Source organism: Blennius ocellaris (genome assembly GCF_963422515.1).
Source record: "Blennius ocellaris genome assembly, chromosome: 11".
Classification (NCBI taxonomy): domain Eukaryota; kingdom Metazoa; phylum Chordata; class Actinopteri; order Blenniiformes; family Blenniidae; genus Blennius; species Blennius ocellaris.
This window is the reverse complement of record NC_137660.1, coordinates 14899899-14922935: the sequence shown is the minus strand read 5'-3', so window position 1 is coordinate 14922935 and position 23037 is coordinate 14899899. Positions and strand designations below refer to the sequence as shown.

Sequence of the window (23037 nt, the reverse complement as noted above, 5' to 3'; positions counted from 1 at the left end):
ATCATCCAGACATTAACACATACAATATATATTCTTAAAGACTGACTGAACTGAGCAAAAATGATCTTTATATGCATGATGCATTCATGCTCCATGAGTATAAACGCATTCAACACACTGCTCCACTTGCGAAATAATAAAGCAAAAAAGAACGGGTTAAAATTAGATACAGATAGAAACAAGTAAGCACAAAGGCATCAGCCTCATATACTTATGTTTGTTTAATTATTGAGAACCATTTGCAATACTAGACAGGATAATGGCATAACTCATGTTTAACTAATATCGTGTAGCCTTGTCAGAGAAAGTGACAACCTCTCGATTGCAGAAACCATTTGCAGTGTTTAGATGGACACCCCGCTAATGTTTAAAAAGATGCTAAAAAAGACTCTCTCCTTTAAATTTTGACTACACATTTTTTGGCTCCATCATGTGGTGCAGATTTTGAACATCTGATCCAATTTTCAAACACACTAATTAAAATTCATCTGTCGCGAGGATTTGAGAATGAGGCAGCGTCTGGAAGAAAAAGCTGTGATTACCATGAATATTCAAGATGTTATGCAAAAGGGGTTTATTCAAATATTTTATAAGAAACATTTTCATGATATGTGTTTCTTTACTATTAAGTTCCACAAAAAGGGTTTTGTAGCTGTTGATATGCATGGTGAATAAAAATGAGTTTACAAGTACAGAGAACCAGAAAAACACAAGTTCACTGCCTTGTGACACAGGGTTACTGAACCTTGGCTTTGTAGAAGCATGAAGTGTCATGCAGTATATCTCCAAGAGGTTGGACATGAGGAGGAAAGACAAATGAAATTGTGATAATATATACAGTATACACAAATGTGGTTATAGCCAGCTGCAAGAAAAACAGCTATGCTCATGCGATATTTTCTAAGCATTAAAGAATTTGATATACTATCACTGAGTGAAGACAAGTCTAGACAGAATGAGCAACAGACGAAAAAAATTAAGGATGAATTAAAAACAATTGATGTTTATGAGATGTGATCTGGTGCTCTTCTGACATTACGAGGGTTTTAGAAGCTCATTTCACGCACCCTAATGATGCCTGGGAGGAAATGGCCCAGATAAAGCTCATATAAATTATTATGAAGGTCTCAGTCAATCAATCAGACTCACTGTTAATATTCTAACCTAACGATTAATGCAATAGAAGTTCATTAGCCAGCAATCTGAAAATGTGAACACAAAAGCAGCACTGCAAACATCTGCCTCATCCAAGCGTTTGTTAGAATCATGTTCATTCAATGCAAATCTGAAACAACCAAAACACAAAAAAATATGTTCAATTTGATCTAAATGTGATACTTTCACAGCATATTTAAATTCAATTAGGGCAGCTTTTTCAGGGAGGTCTTCAGACTTTGTGAACCCCGTCTACTCTTGATGATGCTAAATGTTCTCTTCTCCAGAACAAAAATGTTCACTTGCTAAAAATAAAGAACAAATGAAAACATAAACAAGTTGATCAAAAATGACTTGGAATGAACCTTGGAAGGAAACAATGTTACTCATGTTAATCTCTTGATACCATTATGATGTATTTGCACCTCTGCAGACTCTCCACTGAAATTCATTAATGCCACTGGTGAGACTTCCCAGCTATTACTCTGAGAGACATTTTCTGCTTTCCCTTTAAAGTCCTGTGGGAAATAGGAGACTGCAAATACTGCAGGTGCAGGCAGTGCCTGTCTATATGCTGCAGAACGCCATAATCTGAATTTTCATAAGTGAAACAAAAGCCTTGAAGTTTGAGTATACATCTCTGAATAAATATACACTGCAGAGGAAACAGCGGGAGTGTGTTGGATAACTGAAGAGACATTTTTGAAGATCCTTTCATGAAACTATTAGTTTAAAGCGGGGGACAAAAGACATTGACAAGCAGATGAAAGAACAGTCACGGAAGCACACATGCACCTATTGGCAGACAATAAAACATGTGGTCTCCAATCCCACTTCAGGCAAATGAACATAGAAGACATAAAGCTGCGGCGCTGCATGATGTAACCAGTCTATCTGCTACAGCTCACTTCACAAACCACATCTGAATAGAAAGTAATCAAAGTTTCCTCATCTACATAAACCCCCTAGCCCAGTATTAAAAGCAGCAGTGTCATTTCTGCATGCTCCCAAAGCTGATGTGTTTTGAGCATCCCTCAGATCTCTCAGATCAGTTAATGACGGAAAGAAATCGAGTGGGAGAGAGATTTATTTTAATGAATCATTTTTGCAACATTTCGTGCCAATAGAACTCAATGAATCAAATCAAGATAGATTGAGCAAAAAGTACCGGGGAGGTTGCCGTTTCACCCAATTTGCAGGGTCTCATGTGCAGAGTGGACAGTGGTCTTGGATTGTATTACTTATTAGTGAGTTCTGAAATAATATTTTAGTTCATTTAGTTCAACCAGCTTCAACCAGTTCAACCACACATCAGCTTTGGGAGCATACTATAATCAAACATTTGCACAGTCGCTGGGAACAACCTGTTAATTGGACAACACACACCCATTGCGGTTGCCTTCAATTTGAGGATGGAAACAACCAGCAAAGCAGCCAGTAAGACAGAGGACAGCTTTTTTCATTTATTTATCGTAAATTACACCATAGCCAAGCATTTTAACTGAGTAAACTATAAATAGAATGGGACCAGAAGACCCCTATGGAGGGATGTAAAAAGAGACGGAGAGACAAAGAGACATGGAAAGCGGCTCTGGCATTAGACGTCTACTCTGGGGTGATTCAGTCTGTCAACGCCCACAGAGCCTGCCCATCCTCATAAAAACAATGATTCTGACTCGGCTCACCAAGAGCACAACATGACATTTAGCTCTAAACCCTGGTCTGGAACGCCCACGCAAGCACAAAGTATTGTTAAAACAAACCCCCAATATTCAACACATTACAGAAAAATAGATACAACAATGCTCTGTGATAAGCCGCAAAATGCTGATGCACATGAGGGAGACTCAATGACATTTGCTCATAAACCCCGATATTAAACACAAGCGTACAAAGACACTCAGATACGATGTCATTCTCTTACACCTACTTGAAAAAGTAGGCTGAAATATTAAAGGTGGAAATGCAAATACAGACAGACATAACAAGACAATATGATATTTGTAAGCGCTGCAGAAAATAAAATAAAAAAAATCCCTCATAACAATCCTTTAATCACATTAGTGATAAAAAATCCTATTACCTTCCGATTATACATCAATCTCTTTGCTCTCATCAAGTGCCCTTAAGGGGAAACCACCAAGAATTATGGGAAAATGACTAAGCCAATTCTTCTCTGAGCCCCCAGCCCTACAAAGCCTTGCCTCACCCATTCCCTCATATAACCCACACGATACAGTCGGAGCATAGATACTGAGCATAGCCTGTAGATCATGATTCTCTCATTGCACCCACTCAGGGACGAGAGACTAAAATAAAACTTGTTTGGGTGCCTCTGTGAAGCAATGACTGAAGAAGTATTCCCACCAAATCTAACTCCAGAAAGTGGATAATACTAATTTTCAACCTTCCAGTCATTCAATGCTAAAGCTTTTCAGTCTATATTTCTGCTTTATGATAGTTTCTACCAGACGCAGTCATCCAGATATTCTTGCGTCTCATTCCTGTTGCTCTTTATTTTTTAGGAAAAGGACAATGACAGTCTGAATTCTTTCTACACGGTTTCCAATTCTGCTTTCATTATCCACACCCACCCTCCCCCAACTTGCAGGCATTGCACCCACCCTTCTCAGTACAAGAGAGGAGAAAAAAAATGGGGGCTCCCTCGGGGTGTGTCATGAACCCAAAACCACTGCAGTTGGTTGGGGTGACATGAGTGGCTTGTCTTTTCATGTGCACTAAATTGACAAGCTGCCATATGGCATCACAGATTCAGCAACAGGGAGGATTTATTCCTCTGACATCTTTCATCACCTCCTCCTCTGATGCAATCAGTAATTGACAAAAAAAAGCTAAACATGAATCCATTAATCATGAGTTTAAATCAGCTGAATGGTGGCTCGATGTGTCATTGTGGTTGGGGAAAATGGAAGAAAGAGATAAACAAGTGAAAGAAGGCAATTAAAGTTTTTATAGGGAAAGTGATCACGTCGGGGAAATATGAGAGAAAGAAGGAAGAATTGCCTCATTCAGTGGGGAGAGACTCCTTTTTTGCTCTTATTGTATTGTGTGTCGAGAATATGTATGTGTACTCTGTGAGCTGAATACCGAATGGCGTTTCACTCAATTCACTTGGACTCTGGATTGATTCTCCATCAAGAATTAACAGAAGCATATGAGAGCAAAAACTCCTATGGAACAATAAACCTAATGCTAGTTTTCGCTCACTCTACGGTGCACTGGCTTTCCACTGTTTTATCTGAAACAACTGCAGTGATCCAGATCAATTAAAAAGGAACTCCAGATTTGAACAGAATATAAATCTTAGACAAGCTCTAAGTCATAAGGATATCATTTTATATATTAGTCTAGAGGAGAAAATCCATCAGTTATAATAGCACAAGTCTAATCATGTCCAGATTTGGATAAACCCATAGGACGAGTGTTCAAGAAAGCAAAAAAACACACACACAAAAAACCCCCACCTGGTGCCAGACAGAACTCCGACGAACTAAGGAAAGTGAAGATAAGCTTGTATTAATTTTGCAAAGCTCTCTTTTAGAAAATCCTCTTTATTTGAGGTGGGTAGAGGTAGGATGGGGATATTGCAGAACCTCCCACACATATCCCTAAGAAGTAATCCAGAGGGCTGTTCACTGGTGTGTGTAGTGCTCAGGCAGCTCCACAAAAACACATGCAAATGAACTTAAGTCTCGAGTGAAGCAACAGGAGAAAGGAGGGGGGGGGGGGGGGGGGGGGGAACCAAATAGCAACTCACTGTCAAGTGCTCAGCACAAATATGAAAATGCTTAGCCTTGGAAGTATTTTGATATCCAAAGGACCTAACACATCATTGAAAAAAAAACCCCAACAACCAACTTCTGCTTCTCTCTCGGCCCTCCCCACGCTTCACTTCCGACAATCTTTTTCCAATTTCTTTCTCCAATGTGAAAACTATGTGACGCAACTTAATTAAAATGGCTTAGCAAACAAACAAATAAACAAAACAGAAGACAGAAGATGTAGTAACCACATCCAACTACTTATTTCTTAATTAAATGCAACAAAACTATTTTAGACCCAACTATTTTTGACGCGACACTGTAAACACAACTGTCTGCCAGGGAGTTTGGAAGTCACGCATGCCCCACGTGGTCTACCAGAAGTGGAGGAGGCCACACTCCAACAATCTGCTGCACAAACAGGAAAGCCTGAAGGTGTCATGTCAGGCTCTCTGATGCTCGACTTTGATGTGCGATCATTTTTTAATAGTGATGTTTACCTACAGTAGAAGCCACAGCTGCATGTAGGAACGATCTGAGACGAGTTGAAAGACGCAGGTAAAAGACACGAGAGTGTAATACAGCCGGTTTAGTGATTGTGATGCTAATAAATAGTAAAGAACTTACATTCCCGTGGTTGATGAAACCATGTTCCCTGGCGATCCGATCAGCTTCTTGAGAGTCCCCGTTGATCTGGACAGCCCAAGTGTTTGTGAAGATCTCTGCGGCCTCAATCCACTTCAGTTCAACTGTCAGCAGGACAAGACCTGTCCATAAGAGCATCAGGGCCACCCTGGCATCCATTAAAAGGAGAGCTCTTTGCAGGGCAGTCGATCCGTCCGTCTGTCACTGCTTCCCATGCAGAGTGGGGCTGCTTTACCTCACAGCAGCAAAGTAGAACAGTGGCCTAGAGATGAGAGGACAGAGCAAGCTATAAACAAAAATGTGGCTCTCCTAACTGGGTCGCTCTTGGACCTGAAATACCTACTGCAGATATTATTCAGAAAACAGACCTAAAACCGCAGTGAAAATATACAGCCAACCAGGGGCTTTATCACCCATCAACCTCGGTTCAATGTCCACTGTCAAGCTCAGAAAAAAAAGCACCACATCGTAATAAATGTGCAAAGCATAAATATTAGGTCAAAACTGACAAAGGCTCTGCCAAAAACAAAATAATTTTTCAATTCTCCTTCATCTTTTTCAGACAGAAAATGGTAATGTATGATAATGAAATACAGCAGGCATGTTGCTGCAATACAGGAAACGCTCCAAGCAAACCAATACGTGGCTAATGGCAACAAGAGAGGGAAGGCTTCTAAGGGAGAGGACACTTTTAATTCTCATTCAGCCATTGCTGTTAATTTTAATATCATACGATTCTATATGACAGTTTAACTGAATAGCAAAACAAGTTCAATCAAAAAAAAAAATAAACAAAAAAAAAACGACTGTCATTTGAGCAGATGTTCAAAGAAAAAAGATTTTCATACTGCAGCTCTCATCTGGTCTTTGATTTGTCGTACTTTCACAGCGAAGGAGCCTATAAGTCACCCATAAATCGGAATGCTTTGAGGCAAGTTAACCGATTCACGGTGCAAAAAAGATAAGGTTTGGGTTATGACTACATATATCGGTCCACCCTGAAAAAGATAAAGAGAAGGGGCATGATACAGGAATAAATGCCTGTTCTATCCCACCAACAGTGCAATTCAGTGAGTCAAAGCCATGTAATACCACTCACTGATGTGAAAGGAAACAAGAGCGGAATTTTAAACCTTCTCAGTAGATACAAAAAGAGAGAATGGAAGGGAGTCATTCTTTTTTTTTTAACTTGTGCAATGGTGGCAAGTTCATCTCCGCGAAAAACAAATGAGTTTAAAGAACAGATAAATAGTTCGAACAACATTTCAACATCTACTATCCCAGGAGAGAAGCAAAATGAAAAAAGAAAAAGCAAAACATCTGCCTCAATAACGTGTTTTGGCGTAAGCTTTTAAAATAACCTCAACATGTATTCAACTCAACATGTTCATTGTGCACAGTGATCGTCGCTGTCCTGAAAGGCAAAGATAAATAAAGTGTATTAATATAAACATGCCTGGGCAAATACTTGATCTGTGATGGATGGCACTGTCTGCAACTGACCTATAGGTGTTTCATTGTACGGGATGTGAAACACATAGCGAAAGTCATCTGCTGTCACCATCAGACATCTATAAATAGAAGGTGACACTCTTCTTTGTAAGACACCACGACCCATTCTCTGAGGCTCGTTTTTTGAAAACACTTAAGCAGGTTGTTTGGAGTATGCTGGAGAAGTTGCTCAGTCTCTTCATGCAATCCCAGACTGACTTAATGATGGTGAGATCATAGCTCTCAGGGAGACACACCATCTGTTACAGGACTTTTTGTTGTCAGTGTAGATGTTGTAAATAGAAAGGTGGCTGTGCCTAAGCGCAGCCTGGTTGCTTAGTTTTCACACAATAACAGTCGGAAAAAGAAAAAGAAAGGACAATATTAGGAAGCAGCCTAAATAGGGCCAACACTTGTTTTAATTAATTAATTTTTTAACTAAATACTGTCTTTTGGCATGGATTTAATGTATAGTACATTGCAGAGGATTGATACATTTTGGAAACAGAGCTATAAATATTGATCATCCATGGAGCAAATGGGTTTTGCAAAACGAGCTCTTGCTTGAGGACTTTAAAAATAACAATTTTAAGCTTGAAAGCAATTAATGGCCACTGGCAGTGGGCTTATTAAAGCCTATTGTTTTTGCATTAAGTTCCCCTTGAAAAGCTTTAACCCAAACTGGTTAAATTGCACCACAAAAAAGGCCCTCGCTCGTCATTCCGAAAACAATTATTCCATTTCAGGAGATTCAGGCGCATCCAAACAGGATGGGCATGCTGAATAGATCTGTGGCTTCATGGATACATTTGAGGTTGGGTGTGATTTAAGCGCAGCAGGGAAAGTGGTGAAAACATGACCAGGGGCTGTCACTCTTCCTGCGGAGCAATTCTTCTGAGCTCATTAGATGCTATGCTGGAGCTCCAAAAACAAGAGCAAGGGTCTGCTGTCACTGAGATGGCTAAGAAAGAAAAGGGGAAAAAATAAAAACAAAGGGAACATAAGTGATAGAGAGAGGAGGAGAGTCAGGTGGGGGTCGACACCCCTTTTCCAGACAGCATTGCGGAAAATAACGAGCACATTATAACACAATGCCCCAAAAAGCATTTTCACAAAACACAGCCAGAAGAGGACTTAACAAGAGGCTGCTTACTCCTACAATATACATCAAAGACCTAAAACTGAGATGAAACTTCAACCCTGGAACCACAAGCGACTTTAAAAATCTAAACTACAATAACAACAAAAAAAAGTCAGCTGCACAACCTCTTTTGGGAATTGTGCCAAACTGAAATAAAATAGGAATGCAAGGATGGGTAAGTGGCCAATGGTATGCTAAATTAAAAATACAGTCTTTTAACCCTCCCTCACACATGAATTGAGGTGCAATGAAATCCTTAGCTATGGTGTTTGCACTATTCATATATTTTAGTTTCTGTTCATTTTACATTGGTTTACGTTTTCTTTCCTTGAAACAATAATATCTATTCTATTCTATTCTGTAACTTTGATCAAAGATTCCTGCAATTTTTTCATGCTGAAACAGAAGAGCAGAAGCAACACCACGCCGCTTCCATCAAAACTCTGCAGACTTTCTGTCGAAAAAAAACTCCTAATGAACAATCCTTTCCTCTCTCCAAACGCCCACGGCTGATGTGTCCTTGAGAACCACACTTCACCTCCAAACTGCTCAAGTGGAGCTGCACTGTGGCCAGCCGAACAAAGTTCTGTTAAACAAGCTAACCACAGACAAATCGGCAGTTCTGACACCAGCTAACTATTCCACTGCTTCGAGAAGAGGGGGGGAGACGAATCACCATAGTGCACCAACACAATACATTAATTATAGTTTAAATAACCTCATTAAGCCCGAAGGCAACAGTCTCCGAAGACTAGAGATTTGAAGGTTGAGAAAGACTGTTGAGAACTGATTATAACACAAGGTCTAACAGTGCTACATGTAATAGAAATAGAAATATATGACTGTTATCAAACATTTTTGATGGACAGATTTCATTAGGTCGACTTTTGCAATTATTCTGTATCATATCAAGGTCTAAAACAAACACATAGCTGTGTAAATTGTTCCTGTTACAGACCAAGTATCTATATTCCTTTAAGTTACAGACACTGGGTTAGTTGGTGGTTCGCACTCTTTCTTTATATCTGGTCTGGGTTGGCCATTCAGTGCAGTTTGCAGGTTCTCCATCTGAATTCATGCATTTTTTTTTTTTTATCTATGCCCACTCCCACAGTCCAAAAACTTTAATTGTTGACTCATAATTGACCTTACAAATGAAGTGTTTGTGTGCGGTTGTCTGTCTCTCTGTATTTGCCCTGTAATGGACTGGCAGGGTGTACCTTGCTTTTGCTTATAGCCGGAGGCAGCCTGGACTGGCTCCAGCGCCCAGCAACCCAAAGCTGGATGAAGCTGTTTTGAAGACATATGGACAGATACCTATGTATTAATCTAACATGTTTTTTTTCTTTTGTAATTGATTTATCCAATATGGAATTATTTTTTTAAATTTCAACTGTTAAAAAAACCCCCAAACCCCAGCCTCATTAAATTAGAGGCCTCTTTGCGAAAATGATCACAAAAGAAATCATATTCTTCAGTGATTCATTTTTTCTGTTTAAACCTCTTAGACATTCACACATTCACAAGACTAATTAAAAAAAAACTCAAATGCTGCCATATCATCAATATCATGACACTGAGTCAAACACGTTACACAAAAGCACAGGATGGCCAAAGTAATTCTCCAACATCCATCTGGATAAAACTTGTCCCCAGCTGCTCCAGAGCAACGGCTTAATGAACAGCAGTAGAAGCTGAAAAGGCGAGATGAAAGTCTCCAATGAAATAAATACAGTGCATACATTTTTTTTTCAGGAGAGGTGAGAAACACATAACGTGGCAAAATAAGTTAACTACTCTTGGTCGGGATAAACAGGCAATTTCTCTGGGTAACGATATGCACACGAAGCTGTGACAGACCATATGCGGCACTCCAGCTCTATTTCAGGCTGCCCACCAGCCAAATCAACACCCACCATGTGCTCTGGGCTGCCCTCTCGCAGAGAACCAAGGCCCACAACTGAGCTGCAGCATTTGTGAAGTATCACTGACAGCCAAGTATCCTCTCCCGAGAGAGAAAATTGCTCCAAGTTAAAGTGCGATTGGAAACGCACAAGTACTGCGCAGGCATGTTGTTTTCTGCGAGGACAGCAGTGCACAGCTGCAGGTGATCACCTGAGACACACTGTGAACAGAGCGAGCACGCAATGACTGAGCGTCGCTACAGCTTGATCTGTCCGATAGAAAAGCCTGATAAAATGTTATCCCGGGCAGTGGCAATGTGTCCAGGAGAAAGAATCAATTTTGTAAGTAATGTCCCACAGAGACATCCAACCCAATTTTTTAACAGCTATCTGAATCTTGGCATTGTTCCCTGTGTAAAAAAACTTCCCCTCATCCAAAACACTGTCTGCCCTAGTTTATAGATGAGTTATATTGTTGACAACTTTGTCTTCCTACTTGTTTGTCCTTCACTGCTTTCCTGTTTCATGCCTTATATAAAACGCATTCTTGTCGGAGCTCTGTTCAGACTCCTGTTCAGCACTGTTAAACCTGGAACTGGTGACAAACCAATGATGCTTCCTTTCCGGTCAAACAATTAAACTCCCTCTTATACCAGCATAAGAACAACGTCGCATAGTAACTTTGACATTATGGCTGGTTTGAAATATAAGCAGGCGTCACAAAGAAAAGTAGCAGACATGTTTGTTTCACAATGTAAGACCAATCATTTGATGTGGTAAAATCCCACTGGGAGAGATGCTTGGAGCCATGCTGTTTGCCTCAATAATTAGTGACCTTGACTTTCTCCCCTGTGGCGATCCTGGTGGCAGAAAAAAACGAGAGGCACCAACAACAATAACAACAAAAAAAGACAAGACAAGTTTGACGGCTGAGGGTGTAGTTATTTAGCTTGTTTCCACAGACCAAGGGCATTTGCTTTTCACAGGCGCATATAGTGTTTGATGCAGTTGTAAAGAGGAACAGTGCATAGCAATGTATTAACAATCTCTGCCTTGCCTGGGAAGCAGAACTAACTGAAATTTATTACACCAATTCACACCTTACACAGATAAAAGTACTTGATCGCTTTTTTTTTTGCCTATTAAAGCTTCGGGGTGAATAAACAGGAAAGATAATGTAGGAGTGTAAAGATGGCTGAAAGCACATAATTGGTCAATTAGCCCAGTCAAATGAGACAAGCTGCAGAGAACAACACTGTAAATACACCACTTAAAGACAAACATGCTGCTTATCTTACCAATAGTAAACTTCAGACAGGAGGCGTTTCGAGCAAAAGCTAGTCAATAATAATAGAAAACAAAAAACAAATAAAAAAAAAACAAAGGGCTGAAGCTGATCGTGGGTGATAAGAGAGAAGCAGGTTATCCAGACTGGGAGCTTCGTACCTGACTGGGAGGACTGGGAGGGATGCTGACAGCGCCGGGCACAGACGCTCCAAATGATACTCGCCAATACTCCCATTGTTCCCACCCACTTTTCCACAGCTCCCCTCCCTGCGCTGAACACACCAAACTCGTGGATTTTAAGGGGGTAAAAAAACAAAAACAATAAAAAAAACAATAACACACACTCACAGTGGTTCGGTTACCTCAGATGTCAGAGAGGATGGAGACCGCGTGCCTCCACACCCGGTCGGAGACTCTCCCCTTTCTCCTGCGAGCCGACTCTCAACTTTACACCCAACCTTACGCGATCGACTTTGCTCCCGTTTTTTTGTTGTTGTTGTTGAAAGTAATAATGCTATCCACACGTACCCATCCTCTTCTCAAACTGCTGGATCCAGTTATCTCATCCTGCTCTCCATCCGCCACCAACTTGCCACCAAAACCACCATGGCTCTGATTTTACTGTTAACTTCAACCTTCCGCACCACCAGTTACTTTCTTTTAGAGGTTTACACTTCCTTCCTGCACGGTGCCGGCCATAACTCGCGAAATAATAATAATAATAATAATAAATAAATAAATAAATAAATAAAAAAGAATAGGTTCTAAAGATGCAATAAGCGGCTACGTGCCAACACAACGAAGCGGTTCACTATTGGACGGAGATGACAACAAACTGCCACAAACCTTTTTCTCCAGGAAATACGTCACGTTGGAGCCAAGCGAGTATTGTGTGCGCTTGATTTGCCTTACAATAGTCTCCCGAAGGGGCGGATCGCTCTTCTTTAGGTGGAACGGAAAGCAAATTTACTCACTTAAAGAACACCAGTACTTATCCATTAGCTTTATTATTACTTTAATATTAACAGTGTGCTCTCTTATTCAGACATGGGCATTTAAATCACACAAATTCATGATATTTAGCACTAAATTGGTTTAAGTTACGTGACTAGAGTATTCAGTAACACAGGAACATACCCACTAATGCTCAGAATGAGCTGACTCTTTAAAAAAAATTATTTATTCATTCTTCGGTTTGCTTTTATTCGTTTTTGTGAGTGTTCTACGGTAACACACTTCATCCGGGCTACGCTCATTACTAAATCAGGCATCCCTCTTTGTGAAGGCAATCTGACCTACACTGCAGTGTGTCACTGCACGTCCACTAGACGTGCAGGCCATCTAGTGGACGAAGAACGCACGTACATGCGCGCCAGCAGGGAAGCATACCGCACGGTAGAGGGGGCCATAACGCAGAGCTCCCAGCCGGAGTCTGACTCGCATGGTTGTGCCTCTACCCCGCTACAGCCTGGTACGAGTGCAAACAAGCTCGCTTTCTGAGGCTCCCCCGTTAACACGGACCAAAGTTATCCCGGAATAAGGACAGCACGCATGTGCCGTCAACCCGGATGTAGATGTCTCGGAGCGCGCATATCCCCCATTTGTCCAAGTTATGACAAATTTGCTGTTGAAACGCCGATATTTCATTTATCGCGGGCTGGACAAAGCCGTCCCGTCCCGAACCCGTCCAGACCGGGTCATCTCGCCGTGACATGTGTGGAGCTGCGCGGATGTCACATGAGGGTGACAGCTCCACAACAGTGTGTGTGTCCGAAGAGCTGCACTTTTGATTTACGGTGAGCGAACATAACAGGTTGAAATATACACCAAGTAACGTATTCAAGACATCAGAGGATGGGTTTAAAGAGCCCGGTGTTTGTTCTGGGCTCTCGAAGTTGACATGGCAGAGGTATTCTGCTCGTGATCTCAGTGTGGCGTCTCGTCCTGTGCTGCAGATTTACGCCCCGTAACTTCAGACGATGGACTTTTGCGGGAGGAGGCACGAGCGGGGCAGCAACTGGACCGACCCGGAGATCGTGGAGCTGCTCCAGCTGTGGTCAGACGAGTCGGTCCAGATTGAACTGGAGACCTCGCTGCGCAACCAGCGCGTGTTCGACCGCATCGCGCACGTGCTGCGCGAAAAGGGCATCTACCGCACCGGTGACCAGTGCAGGGAGAAGATCAAGAAGATGAAGCTCGAGTACCGACGCATCAAGGACAACCACAAGCTGAGGTCCTGGAAGTTCTATGACGTGATGGACAGGGTGCTGGCGAATCGTCCGGCCATCACTTACTCCTCCCTGGGTGGAGCGGTCATCGCTCAACAGGTGTTCCAGAACGCGGGGGCACCTGAGGCGTATCTGCAGGGCGTCCCCGTGGGTGCCTTTGGTCCTACGTCATCAGGCGGCTTTCTGTTCGGACAGCCACCAAAACCCGGAGAACAATTGGATATCAAATGTGAAGATGTGGATGAGAGCATGCTGAACTCGGGGGTGCCCCCCCCTGAAATGTACTATGGATCTGGAGATGATCAGGACCCAGAGGACAAGCTGGCTCGAGCAGAGCTTGCCACTAATGCAAGGATCTCCCCTTCAGGTAGCCAGGCCAAATACTGTTATCAGAAATCCCTACAGAATATGAAATCAAGATAAAACATTATTGATACATTTTTTTTCTTCGCTTTGTATTTTCAGGTTTTAGTGACCTTAACATTCCTGGCTCTGGGACAGCTCCCTGCCAGGTGGCTGGAGGTCCCTTATCACAGGAGACATCTGACCAGCCCGTTAGGGAACCTCCAACTTCCACGAGGCAAAGGAAGCGACGGCGGGGTGGCAAGACATCATGGGGCCATGGGGGCTGTCGATACAGTGGTCAGCAGAGCCTGGACAAAGCCTTGGCTAGCTTCCTGAGCTGGCAGCAGACCCTGGAGGAGACACGACTCGAAAGAGAGCTGCAAGCCGAGGAGCGCAGAGAGCAGCGGGAGGAGAGGAGGGCGGAACAGGATCGGCAACACGAGCTCCGCCTGTTCAGCATGCTCACCGGCGCGATGCTTGCTGTCAGACAAGGCGCTCCAACCACAACACACAGCGACCCCTCCGCCTCACCCCACGCTCAGCAGTCAACTTCACAGATGACCACAGCTGCTCTCTCTGCGTCGACGTCTTCATCAAAGCCCCCTTCAGAAAGTCCTGCGGCACGGGCCGCTTCCACCCAGGATATAAAAAAGTCACAGCCTGCATCCGTCACGACCTCCAAAATGTCTGAACATCTCTTGGTAACGCTGAGAGGCCCGAAGGCTCCTGGCCAAAGCGTGTACCTGTCCAACCGTGGTAATAGCATTCGACAGCATCAGGGCATTCTGCAGGAGGCTTTTATCCAGTATGGAATTGACAAATACCATGACACAGACAACCCCAATGTAAGCCCCCATCCTCATTGTTATAAATGCCAGTCAGAGATGAATTGATATTTCTGAAAACACGCAACTCTTATTTGTTGTTGCTTTTCTTTTTTCTTTTTTTCCCCCAGGGAATAATCAACATGGGTACCAGTGAGAATAAGCTTTGCTATGATCTCCTGCATCAACGAGTAAGTTCAATATTTTACTCATATGATCACCCGATGTGATAATGAGCAGTGTAATGTTCTGTAATGTTCTGTAATATGTCACTATGTGTTGTTGTTTGTCTGGAAAAAATAAGTGTGCCCTCAACAATAATGTAATTGTACTTTCTGCTACAGTTGACGAAGCCTGACATGCTACATGCTGAGGAATCCTTGCTGCAGTATTCAGACTGGAGAGGGCGCAGTTTGTACGGCACATTGAGTGGAGCATATCCTCCTAAATTAGAATTGTCATGCAGCTCATAGTAAAATGACATAGACACTATATGGTTTTTAGGATAGACAATAACCCGTCTGACAGTGATTTTATTGTCACCCTTCAGCCTGAGGGAGGAAGTTGCAAAGTTCCTGACTCACTACTGCAGTTCCCCACGCTCACTCGACGCTGACAACGTGAGTAGTGCTGCGATTACAGGACTGCAACATACGTGTTATGAATATTAGGTGTAAGGAAACAGTCATGTTGGTGTATTACAGCCTAATACGCAAGTTTGGAGAAAAGCCTACACGGTAATAGCAGTATTTGTAGCTCATATTCAGATGTGGGTGCTGTAAGCACACATGTAAAGTTCTTTCATATGGTAGTATTTACCATATTTCCAGAATCTATTCCAGGGAAATGCAGCCCATTTTACAATATGAATGAATACAGTAGGCAGCAGTATATTTGCATAAATAACAGGGTGGATAGAAAAGCTTTTCTGCGGTTTTTTTTTTACGGTTTGAATTATTAACCTATATAGAGCAGGTGGGAGTTTTAGTGAGAAAAAAAAATGTCAGAAGCAAAACTTGATCAAAACACATGCAATTTATTGTAATTGGTCTACATCGTGTCTTTTGGTTGTTTATAGTGAATTAAATGTGATTTCTGCCACAAACAAATACAGGAAAAAAAAAGAATTGTCCCTGCGTATTTGAATCTCTAAGTAGTATAAAGAAAAGTCTCCTCTTGTGATTGATACTGACATCAGTCATATTATTTAATTGCTTTTCTTCTGCAGTTTTATACAGTTGCACTAACTCCTGCTGACAGCACTCTCAATTACAGCCTTTCATTATCAAACATGGCGACAATGGATCCAAATAATTCATTTGACAAACTCACTATTATATAAATGCCAACTGCTACAAGTGAACAAACAATGTTTTAAGGGTGACCGGCTTAATATGCAGAGGTAATGAATAGTTGTTTCACGAGGTAGATGAATTTGTAGCATATTTATCAGGCCTCCTTGGGCGTCCTAATTGGGTCTTTAATAACGCAGTGGATGTGCATGTTTGTTCAGGTTGTGGTGATGAATGGCTGTTCTTCCCTCTTCTCGTGTATTGCTGCAGTAATTTGTGATCCGAAAGGTAAGTTCATAAACACATTGACATACACGTCACACACACGTACAACACACCCATAATTGTACTGTATGAATATAAATGTGTGTGCACTAGCGTGTGGTAATCTAACCAGCTTTTTCTCAAACTCAAGGGAAAAAAAACCATCTTCTACAAGTATGACAGTGACAATTACTGAGGCACATTTTTCAGCACAATTACAAGAAAGAGCACATTTATTCATTTAGAATTAATTAGCAGATGTTAATTAATTCCAGCAGTGAAAATATCTGCCAATGCAAAACATACTTGATGTTGATAATGCTGTGACTATACACTCACCTACCTTTTTATTCAGTACACTCAGCTTGTTCTGGGTTTAATTATTTTTGCCTCTAGAATTGCCTTACCTCAACAAGGTGTTGGAAAAATTCCTTAGAGATTTTGGTCCATGTTGACACGACAGCAAGGTTTGTTGGGATATACATCCTTCATATGAATGTCACATTCCATTATTCCAAAAAGCTGTGCTATTGGACGACCAGCAAAAATACTCGGGGAAGCTATGGAATTTAAACAACGCTAAATTGATACTGAAGGTGTGCCAAAAAAAAACCCCAAAAACAGCCTGAACTGTTGATATTCTGCAGGATGGATCCATGCTTTCATGTTGTGTGTGTTTCATGTTTCATGTTGCAGCAGAAAACAGGAGTTTCCTGACTCGGTAATGTTTCTCCACCCTTTGAATGTCCAAGCGTGGTGAGCCTGTGTGAACGGTAGCCTCAATTTTCTGTTCTTAGCTGAAAGGAGTGACACTCGGTGTCGTCTTCTTCTGCTGGTGTAGCCCATCAAGGTTCATGGCGTTGTTCAGTCCAAGATGCTTTTGGCAGATTTTGGCTGTTAAGATTGGTTACTTGAGTCGCTATTGGTTTTATTTTCATCTTGAATTAGTCTGGCCATTCTCCTCCGATCTCTGGCATCGACTATTAATTTTGGCCCATAGAGCTGATCCAGTTTCTTACACCTACAGTCACCTTTCTTCTACATTTGCATTATCTGTTTTGAACTTTGTCAGCTCTTCTTGACCTTATCCACACCCTTTTGGGTTGAGGAGTAGTTGAGCATTTGTACCGAATGAAGTGGCCTGTGGGTGTATATGGATGGTATATGGACTGATGGGTAGTTTTTAATATACATGTGTTTATGTGTTTTTTTTTTCTGTGTTGTAGATGCCATTCTCATCTCCACTCCTTTCTATGGCGTTATCACCGAAGACCTTGGTTTATACAGCGATGTAAAACTCTTTCACGTTCCTCTTGAGTGCGAGGTAAGAATACTGCACCTTGTATACTCGCATTGATGTGAGTTAGAAATACTGGTTTAATATGCTTGTTTTCACTCCCTCTGCTCATCATGTGAACTCGTATGCATCGAGAATACTTTTGAGTTCTCAAAGAATTTGTTTGTTGCTTGTTTATTTATAGGCTGATGGCAAAGAGAGTCGACCCTTCCGACTGACTGTAGCGAAACTAGAACACGGTCTGAGAAGGGCCAAGCAACAGGTGACTTCGCTAAAAGCTTGTTTTCTTAAGCACTTACCCTTAATGAATATTCAAGGAAAGACAGAATCAATGTCAAAGTTCTTGGTACAGATGGATTCCTTCAGTGTTCCTATTTACGCGGAGATACTGTATATTGTTTAACTTTATGTGTCAAGACTATGAGGATACAATGCATCAGTTTACAGACTGTGTTTCTTTCAGGGCTTAAATGTTCGAGCTGTTATCCTGATGAACCCCCACAACCCCCTGGCTGAGATCTACACCCCCGAGGACATGACTGCCTTCTTGGAGTTTGCCAAAAGGTATCCTGCTCCACTATTATCTCACACTGGGGCCTAACACTGTAATCCTCCTGGTGTGCAGTCCTGTGGTTCCTTTAAGCACTTTGTCGAGTCACTGCATGTAGTTCCTACAGTGATCTCTTCTATTTTACCACCAAGGACTTCTTCCCGTGTGTGGAATATCAAACGGTCTTGTTGGGGGTTTTATCACCTCTCTTTAACCATCAGCATATTGTCAAGTGCAGCCATGTGCCAAGGAGGCCCCTGCATCATCTATTGTTTTCTAAATGATCTTGCGAGAGTAATTCCCTCCGTAGATGCCTCCAGGCTCTGAGCTATTGTAACCATAAACCACAGCACTTTTAAACTGACATAAGATGTCGAAACAGTTATTTTACAGTTATGTTACAATTTCTTAGTCATAATCGGTCATTAAAAATATAAACCAAGGCTTACTACTGCTTCGTCTATATTTATATGGTCTTTTCTTCCTCATCCGTTCCTCTAGAAATGAGCTCCATGCCATTGTGGATGAAGTGTATATGCTGACGGTCTTTGAAGAATCAGTCACCTTTCACAGTGTCCTTGGTATAGACAGGTAGTGTATGAACCTCACCTCAGCTTGATTGCTCTATTGGACCCTTCATCTCCACAATTACGGCTGAAGACACCCTTTCATCTCCTAATGACACCCCGTTATTGCAGGTTGCCTGACCCACAGAGGACACATGTAATGTGGGGAATGAGTAAGGTACGTACTGTGCTCAGCTCAGCTCAGGCCAGAGACGGCAAGTCTTTTTATATCCATGCCGACGGGGCCGGGGAGTTTTCCTGCAGCAAATGTTTGCTTTCCCAGTTCTTTTTACATTTATTCAATCTTACTATTTTTTTTTTTTTTTTTAGGACTTTGCAATGTCAGGAATCCGAATAGGCACTCTCTATACTGAGAACAGAGACCTCGTGGAGGCTTTGACACAACTGGGCTCGTTCCATGGGCTCCCTGGCACCACCCAGCACCAGGTAGCACAGCTCCTTAAAGACAGAGGTGCGTATGAGCCATGCTGGGCATTTTACATAACTTGAGGAAGAAAACAAATATGAGGTCAATTTGGTTACACACAGCCACCGTCATACAAAAGCTATCAGTTTAGTCATGTGCTGAGTTGCATTTTTTTAATGCTTCGTTTCTCAAATGTGTTTTTTTGTTTCTTCTCGTGAGCTTTTCACACCTCCTAAAGTCCCTATTTTTACATTCTTCAGTTTATGGCACCAGCCTCGCTTGGGGCTCTGTAACAGAAAGACGTGCAGTATTTAATGTGTACCTACCAGCAGTTCACTTTGCAATTATCACTTTGCATTCTCATGTCGTAGCGTGGATCAGTGAGGACTTTTTGCCAGTGAACAGACGGAGACTGAAAGCTGCTCACAGCTATGTGACTGGAGAGCTGCTTAGAATGGGTGTCCCCTACCTGAACAGTCCTGCGACAATGTATCTGTGGGCTGACTTTAGAAAGGTAAGAATTCATGTTTTTAAGCTTGTGTATAGCTAAAAGCAGCTCACATGGGGGTAAATTCTCCTCAACTCTGTGTTTTCCACACATCTTTAAAAATGGTTTCTGCAGTACCTGCGAGAGTCATCGTTTGAAGAGGAGCTGTCTTTGTGGAGGAGTTTTCTAAGACACAAGGTGGTGCTGAGCTGTGGCCAGGCTTTTTCCTGCTCCACACCCGGGTGGTTCCGCATCGTCTTTGCAGATCAGCACCATCGCCTTGAGCTTGGTAAGTTGTTCATTTAAATGTGCACAGTGACCTTCATACCATTGTTCTGCTGGTCTTTAAATGGTGTGAAAAGTGTGAAAATGCTCAAACCACATCCAATCAAATGGTAAAACCAACTTTGTAACATTACTTTACTTTAGGACTTTCTTTTATTTTTCCAGCAGGCTTCGGCACAGAATATTTTTAAGGATGAATTACAGAAGGTATCAAAAATAAAAAGAAACAACCTCCACACACTGTGCCGCAAGGCTGAACATATTGAGAAGATTCATTTTATAACTTGTAAAGTGTAGTCCATCGCCAGTTCTTCAAAGGTTTGCAACAAAGTGAAAAAAGAAGAAAAAGGCATAGAATACTCTTAAATAAATCAGAGTAGATAATCAAACATGAGAGAACCTATTTATAACTCTTCATACAGTAAAAGCAGATTAAAGACAGCATTTTACTCTTTTAACTAGCAAACATTTTACATTCCACTAACTAAAACAAAAATACAGATTAGTCTAATGGGTGTTTAATATCTACTCTTGATTGCTTTTGTACTTATTAACTCCTTGTTTCAGCTGATTATATGAAGTGGTAGCTTTTGTAGTTGGTTCATCTGGTTTTAACTCTAAAAGGGTTTCACAGGCCATCTATAATTCCCATATAGTAGTTTGTGAGTTTTAGGTTTGTTTTTCTTCTTTACTTTCGTATTCATAATGTGATTTACAGCTCTAGAATGAAGCTTTTGAAAGCATTGATGAGTCCAGCTCTTAAGATCCCTTTAACAGACAGTCTGTGTGTACACTGATAGACCTTTCTATTGGTTCCTCTTGTACATTCTGATTTGAATAAGCAGAGCAGCTCTGCTTTAGTCAGTAATATAGGTGCATTTTCTGACGATTGTTGAAGAGCTTTTAAATTAGGAACACATTTGTTCTTATGGTAGTAGTATTCCGTGTTGTTGAAGTTGTCTTCTTTATATTGAGGGGTGTTTCTAATATTCTTCCCCTGTATTTTTGTTTTAGTGGAGTGGTCAAAGCATAACACTCAATTAGTGCAGCCTACTTAAATATCAATTTGAATTGCAAGCTGAAAAATCAACACAGTCTAAGGCTAAAACCTTCGTGATGATTTCAATACCAACAACTTTGTTACTTTTTATGAATGCAGCATTTTTGGTATAGCGAATATTTGAGTCAAGTGAAGTACCCCACCTGAAGTGATCAATAAGTGTTTATACATATGGTACTGTTTATACTGCTTATAAATCAAGGTTGAAGGTTTACTTTATTTACGAGAAATACCATACAACCATTAAAAAAAAAAAAAATCTATTTACACTTAGACACTTGCAATATATATCTGTGATATCTCACTCAGTGGTCAATGTTATTGAGTGAGGGACATATGATAATTTAGATTTGTTATATCCACCCTATATCTCTTTCCTGATTGCAGTAGTATCATTGTGTCCAAAGACATTCAGTCTTCCATTGCATTGGGAAATGTGTGCTCTTTTGTAAATTTGTGCTGTTCATTTTAATTTCCTGCACGACATTAGAATCAGATCAAGTATTAATTAATTTGTTCAAGTACAATTTGTGTTGTTCCATCTTATTTTCTGCCGTGTATTTCAAACTGGTATTGATTGGGTAATAGTTACCTGAGATGTTCTGGTAATGTTTTGTGTGATTTCAGGCCTGAAGCGAATTAAAGAGGCCCTGAAAGAGGCTGAAGTAAAAAAGACAGGCTCCGATTCACTCTCCGTCAAAGGAGCAGTTGAGGAGGCCTCAAAGTCAGTGAAAGAGGACAGTGCAGATTCAGACAATGCTGCGCTTGTCAATGCGACGTCAACGGCCAGCAGCAACTCATCAGACTGGGTGAAAGAGAAGGAGAGTCCTGTTCCTGACACCGACTCCGTGGCCACTGAGGAGTTTGTGTTGCTGGACTGCCAAGCCTCTAAGCCGGCAGAGGATCTGGCCTCGTTGGTTGGTACTCTCAGGCATCAGATACGTTCCTCCGATTGGCTGGAGAAAAACACCCCTGAGCTGTCTGCTGGGGAGGACCCAGAAATTCTTGATGTATTCAAGGTTCTGCTGCAAAGAGCCGGAAAGTAAGCGCGGGATGAATGGGCATGAATATCGCTGCCAGATTTTAAGAGGCGGCACTTTCAGCATCCCTCTTGCACCACTACATTTCTGGTTAGAAGCTTAACACGAACACCTGACATGAGTTAAAATCTGTTTGTGAGCAGTGAAACTGCCAAGAGTAGCATAAAGAGAGATGAAGAACCATACAACATTTAAGGCCAGCTTTTAAGAGCATGGCAAAGTACTTTTCTACATCCTGAGGCCTTATCGTTGTTTCCTTGTTTTTGGAATGTAAAAGTACAAATATCTTTATTTACTTGAACTATATGCCAAATATAAGTCAACCAGTCTGTTGTACTCTGAAATCCTGTCGGTTGCCAACCTTATGGATTGTACAGCTTTATTGGGTCTTCAGTCGTATGCAGTTTGTTTTTTTCAGAATGTACTACTTAAATGATATGTGAATAAAGGTGTCTATTATTCTCTTTGCCTTTCCTTCATTTTGTTTTATACAACAAGATGATGTTGTCCCATCATCTAACTGTTATTTTGTAGGAAACTTGTTCCAAAATCATTTTTATTGTGATGTTCATTTGGGCGGTCTGTGCCGTGGGCTGCTGTTACGTTGCGCGGAAGGAAAATGGGTGGTCGTGGTATTGTGACGAGTGGAAGAGATGTCCGAGGTGGAAAACACTGTCACCCACGACGCATTGCACTCCATTGTGTGAAATTGAGAGTGGGATTTCCTTAAATGTTCAGTCACGTATCATCAACCAGTGACACCCCTTCTCCCACACACAGTTCCTACATGACATTTACAAATGTCTTTGTAATGCACTGCTGTTGTAGTGGATCTCTAAACTAAACACATTTTTTGACAGTTTAACTCGCCTTTCATGTGGAGATATTTTATTAACAATGTTCACTTGCTGTCAGCAAAACAAAGTTCTGCTTCCTCAAATATTTAGTGGTCGTCGCTAAAGCTTTC

The 23037-nt window shown here is 41.5% G+C and overlaps 2 protein-coding genes across 2 annotated transcripts in view; one reads left to right on the top strand and one right to left on the bottom strand.

The window, feature by feature from the left end:
* furinb (furin (paired basic amino acid cleaving enzyme) b) overlaps positions 1-11837 on the bottom strand; it is an 81615-nt gene extending 69778 nt beyond the window's left edge. The window contains exons 1-2 of the mRNA XM_080505580.1: positions 11768-11837; positions 5565-5844 (exon numbers count right to left, since the gene is read on the bottom strand). Coding sequence (XP_080361706.1) covers positions 5565-5741 — 177 coding nt within the window. The 5' untranslated portion in view covers positions 5742-5844; positions 11768-11837. The remainder of the gene's footprint in view (positions 1-5564; positions 5845-11767) is intronic.
* Positions 11838-12991: 1154 nt separating this feature from the next.
* Positions 12992-22532, top strand: accs (1-aminocyclopropane-1-carboxylate synthase homolog (Arabidopsis)(non-functional)). The gene is made up of 16 exons (XM_080504282.1): positions 12992-13201; positions 13361-14000; positions 14099-14823; positions 14934-14993; positions 15147-15217; positions 15353-15422; positions 16316-16382; positions 17585-17682; positions 17840-17917; positions 18119-18219; positions 18707-18796; positions 18904-18949; positions 19102-19243; positions 19570-19712; positions 19821-19974; positions 21658-22532. The coding sequence occupies exons 2-16, from the start codon at positions 13385-13387 to the stop codon at positions 22074-22076; spliced, it is 2880 nt and encodes a 959-aa protein (XP_080360408.1). The 5' UTR covers positions 12992-13201; positions 13361-13384; the 3' UTR covers positions 22077-22532.
* The last annotated feature ends 505 nt before the right edge of the window (positions 22533-23037 follow it).

Coding starts and splice junctions, on each gene's coding strand:
- accs (XM_080504282.1), top strand. CDS start 13,385: ATGGACTTTTGCGGGAGGAGGCACGAGCGGGGCAGCAACTGGACCGAC. Junction 14,001..14,098: donor TGCAAGGATCTCCCCTTCAG/GTAGCCAGGCCA, acceptor TTGTATTTTCAG/GTTTTAGTGACCTTAACATT. Junction 18,220..18,706: donor TTCTTGGAGTTTGCCAAAAG/GTATCCTGCTCC, acceptor CCGTTCCTCTAG/AAATGAGCTCCATGCCATTG.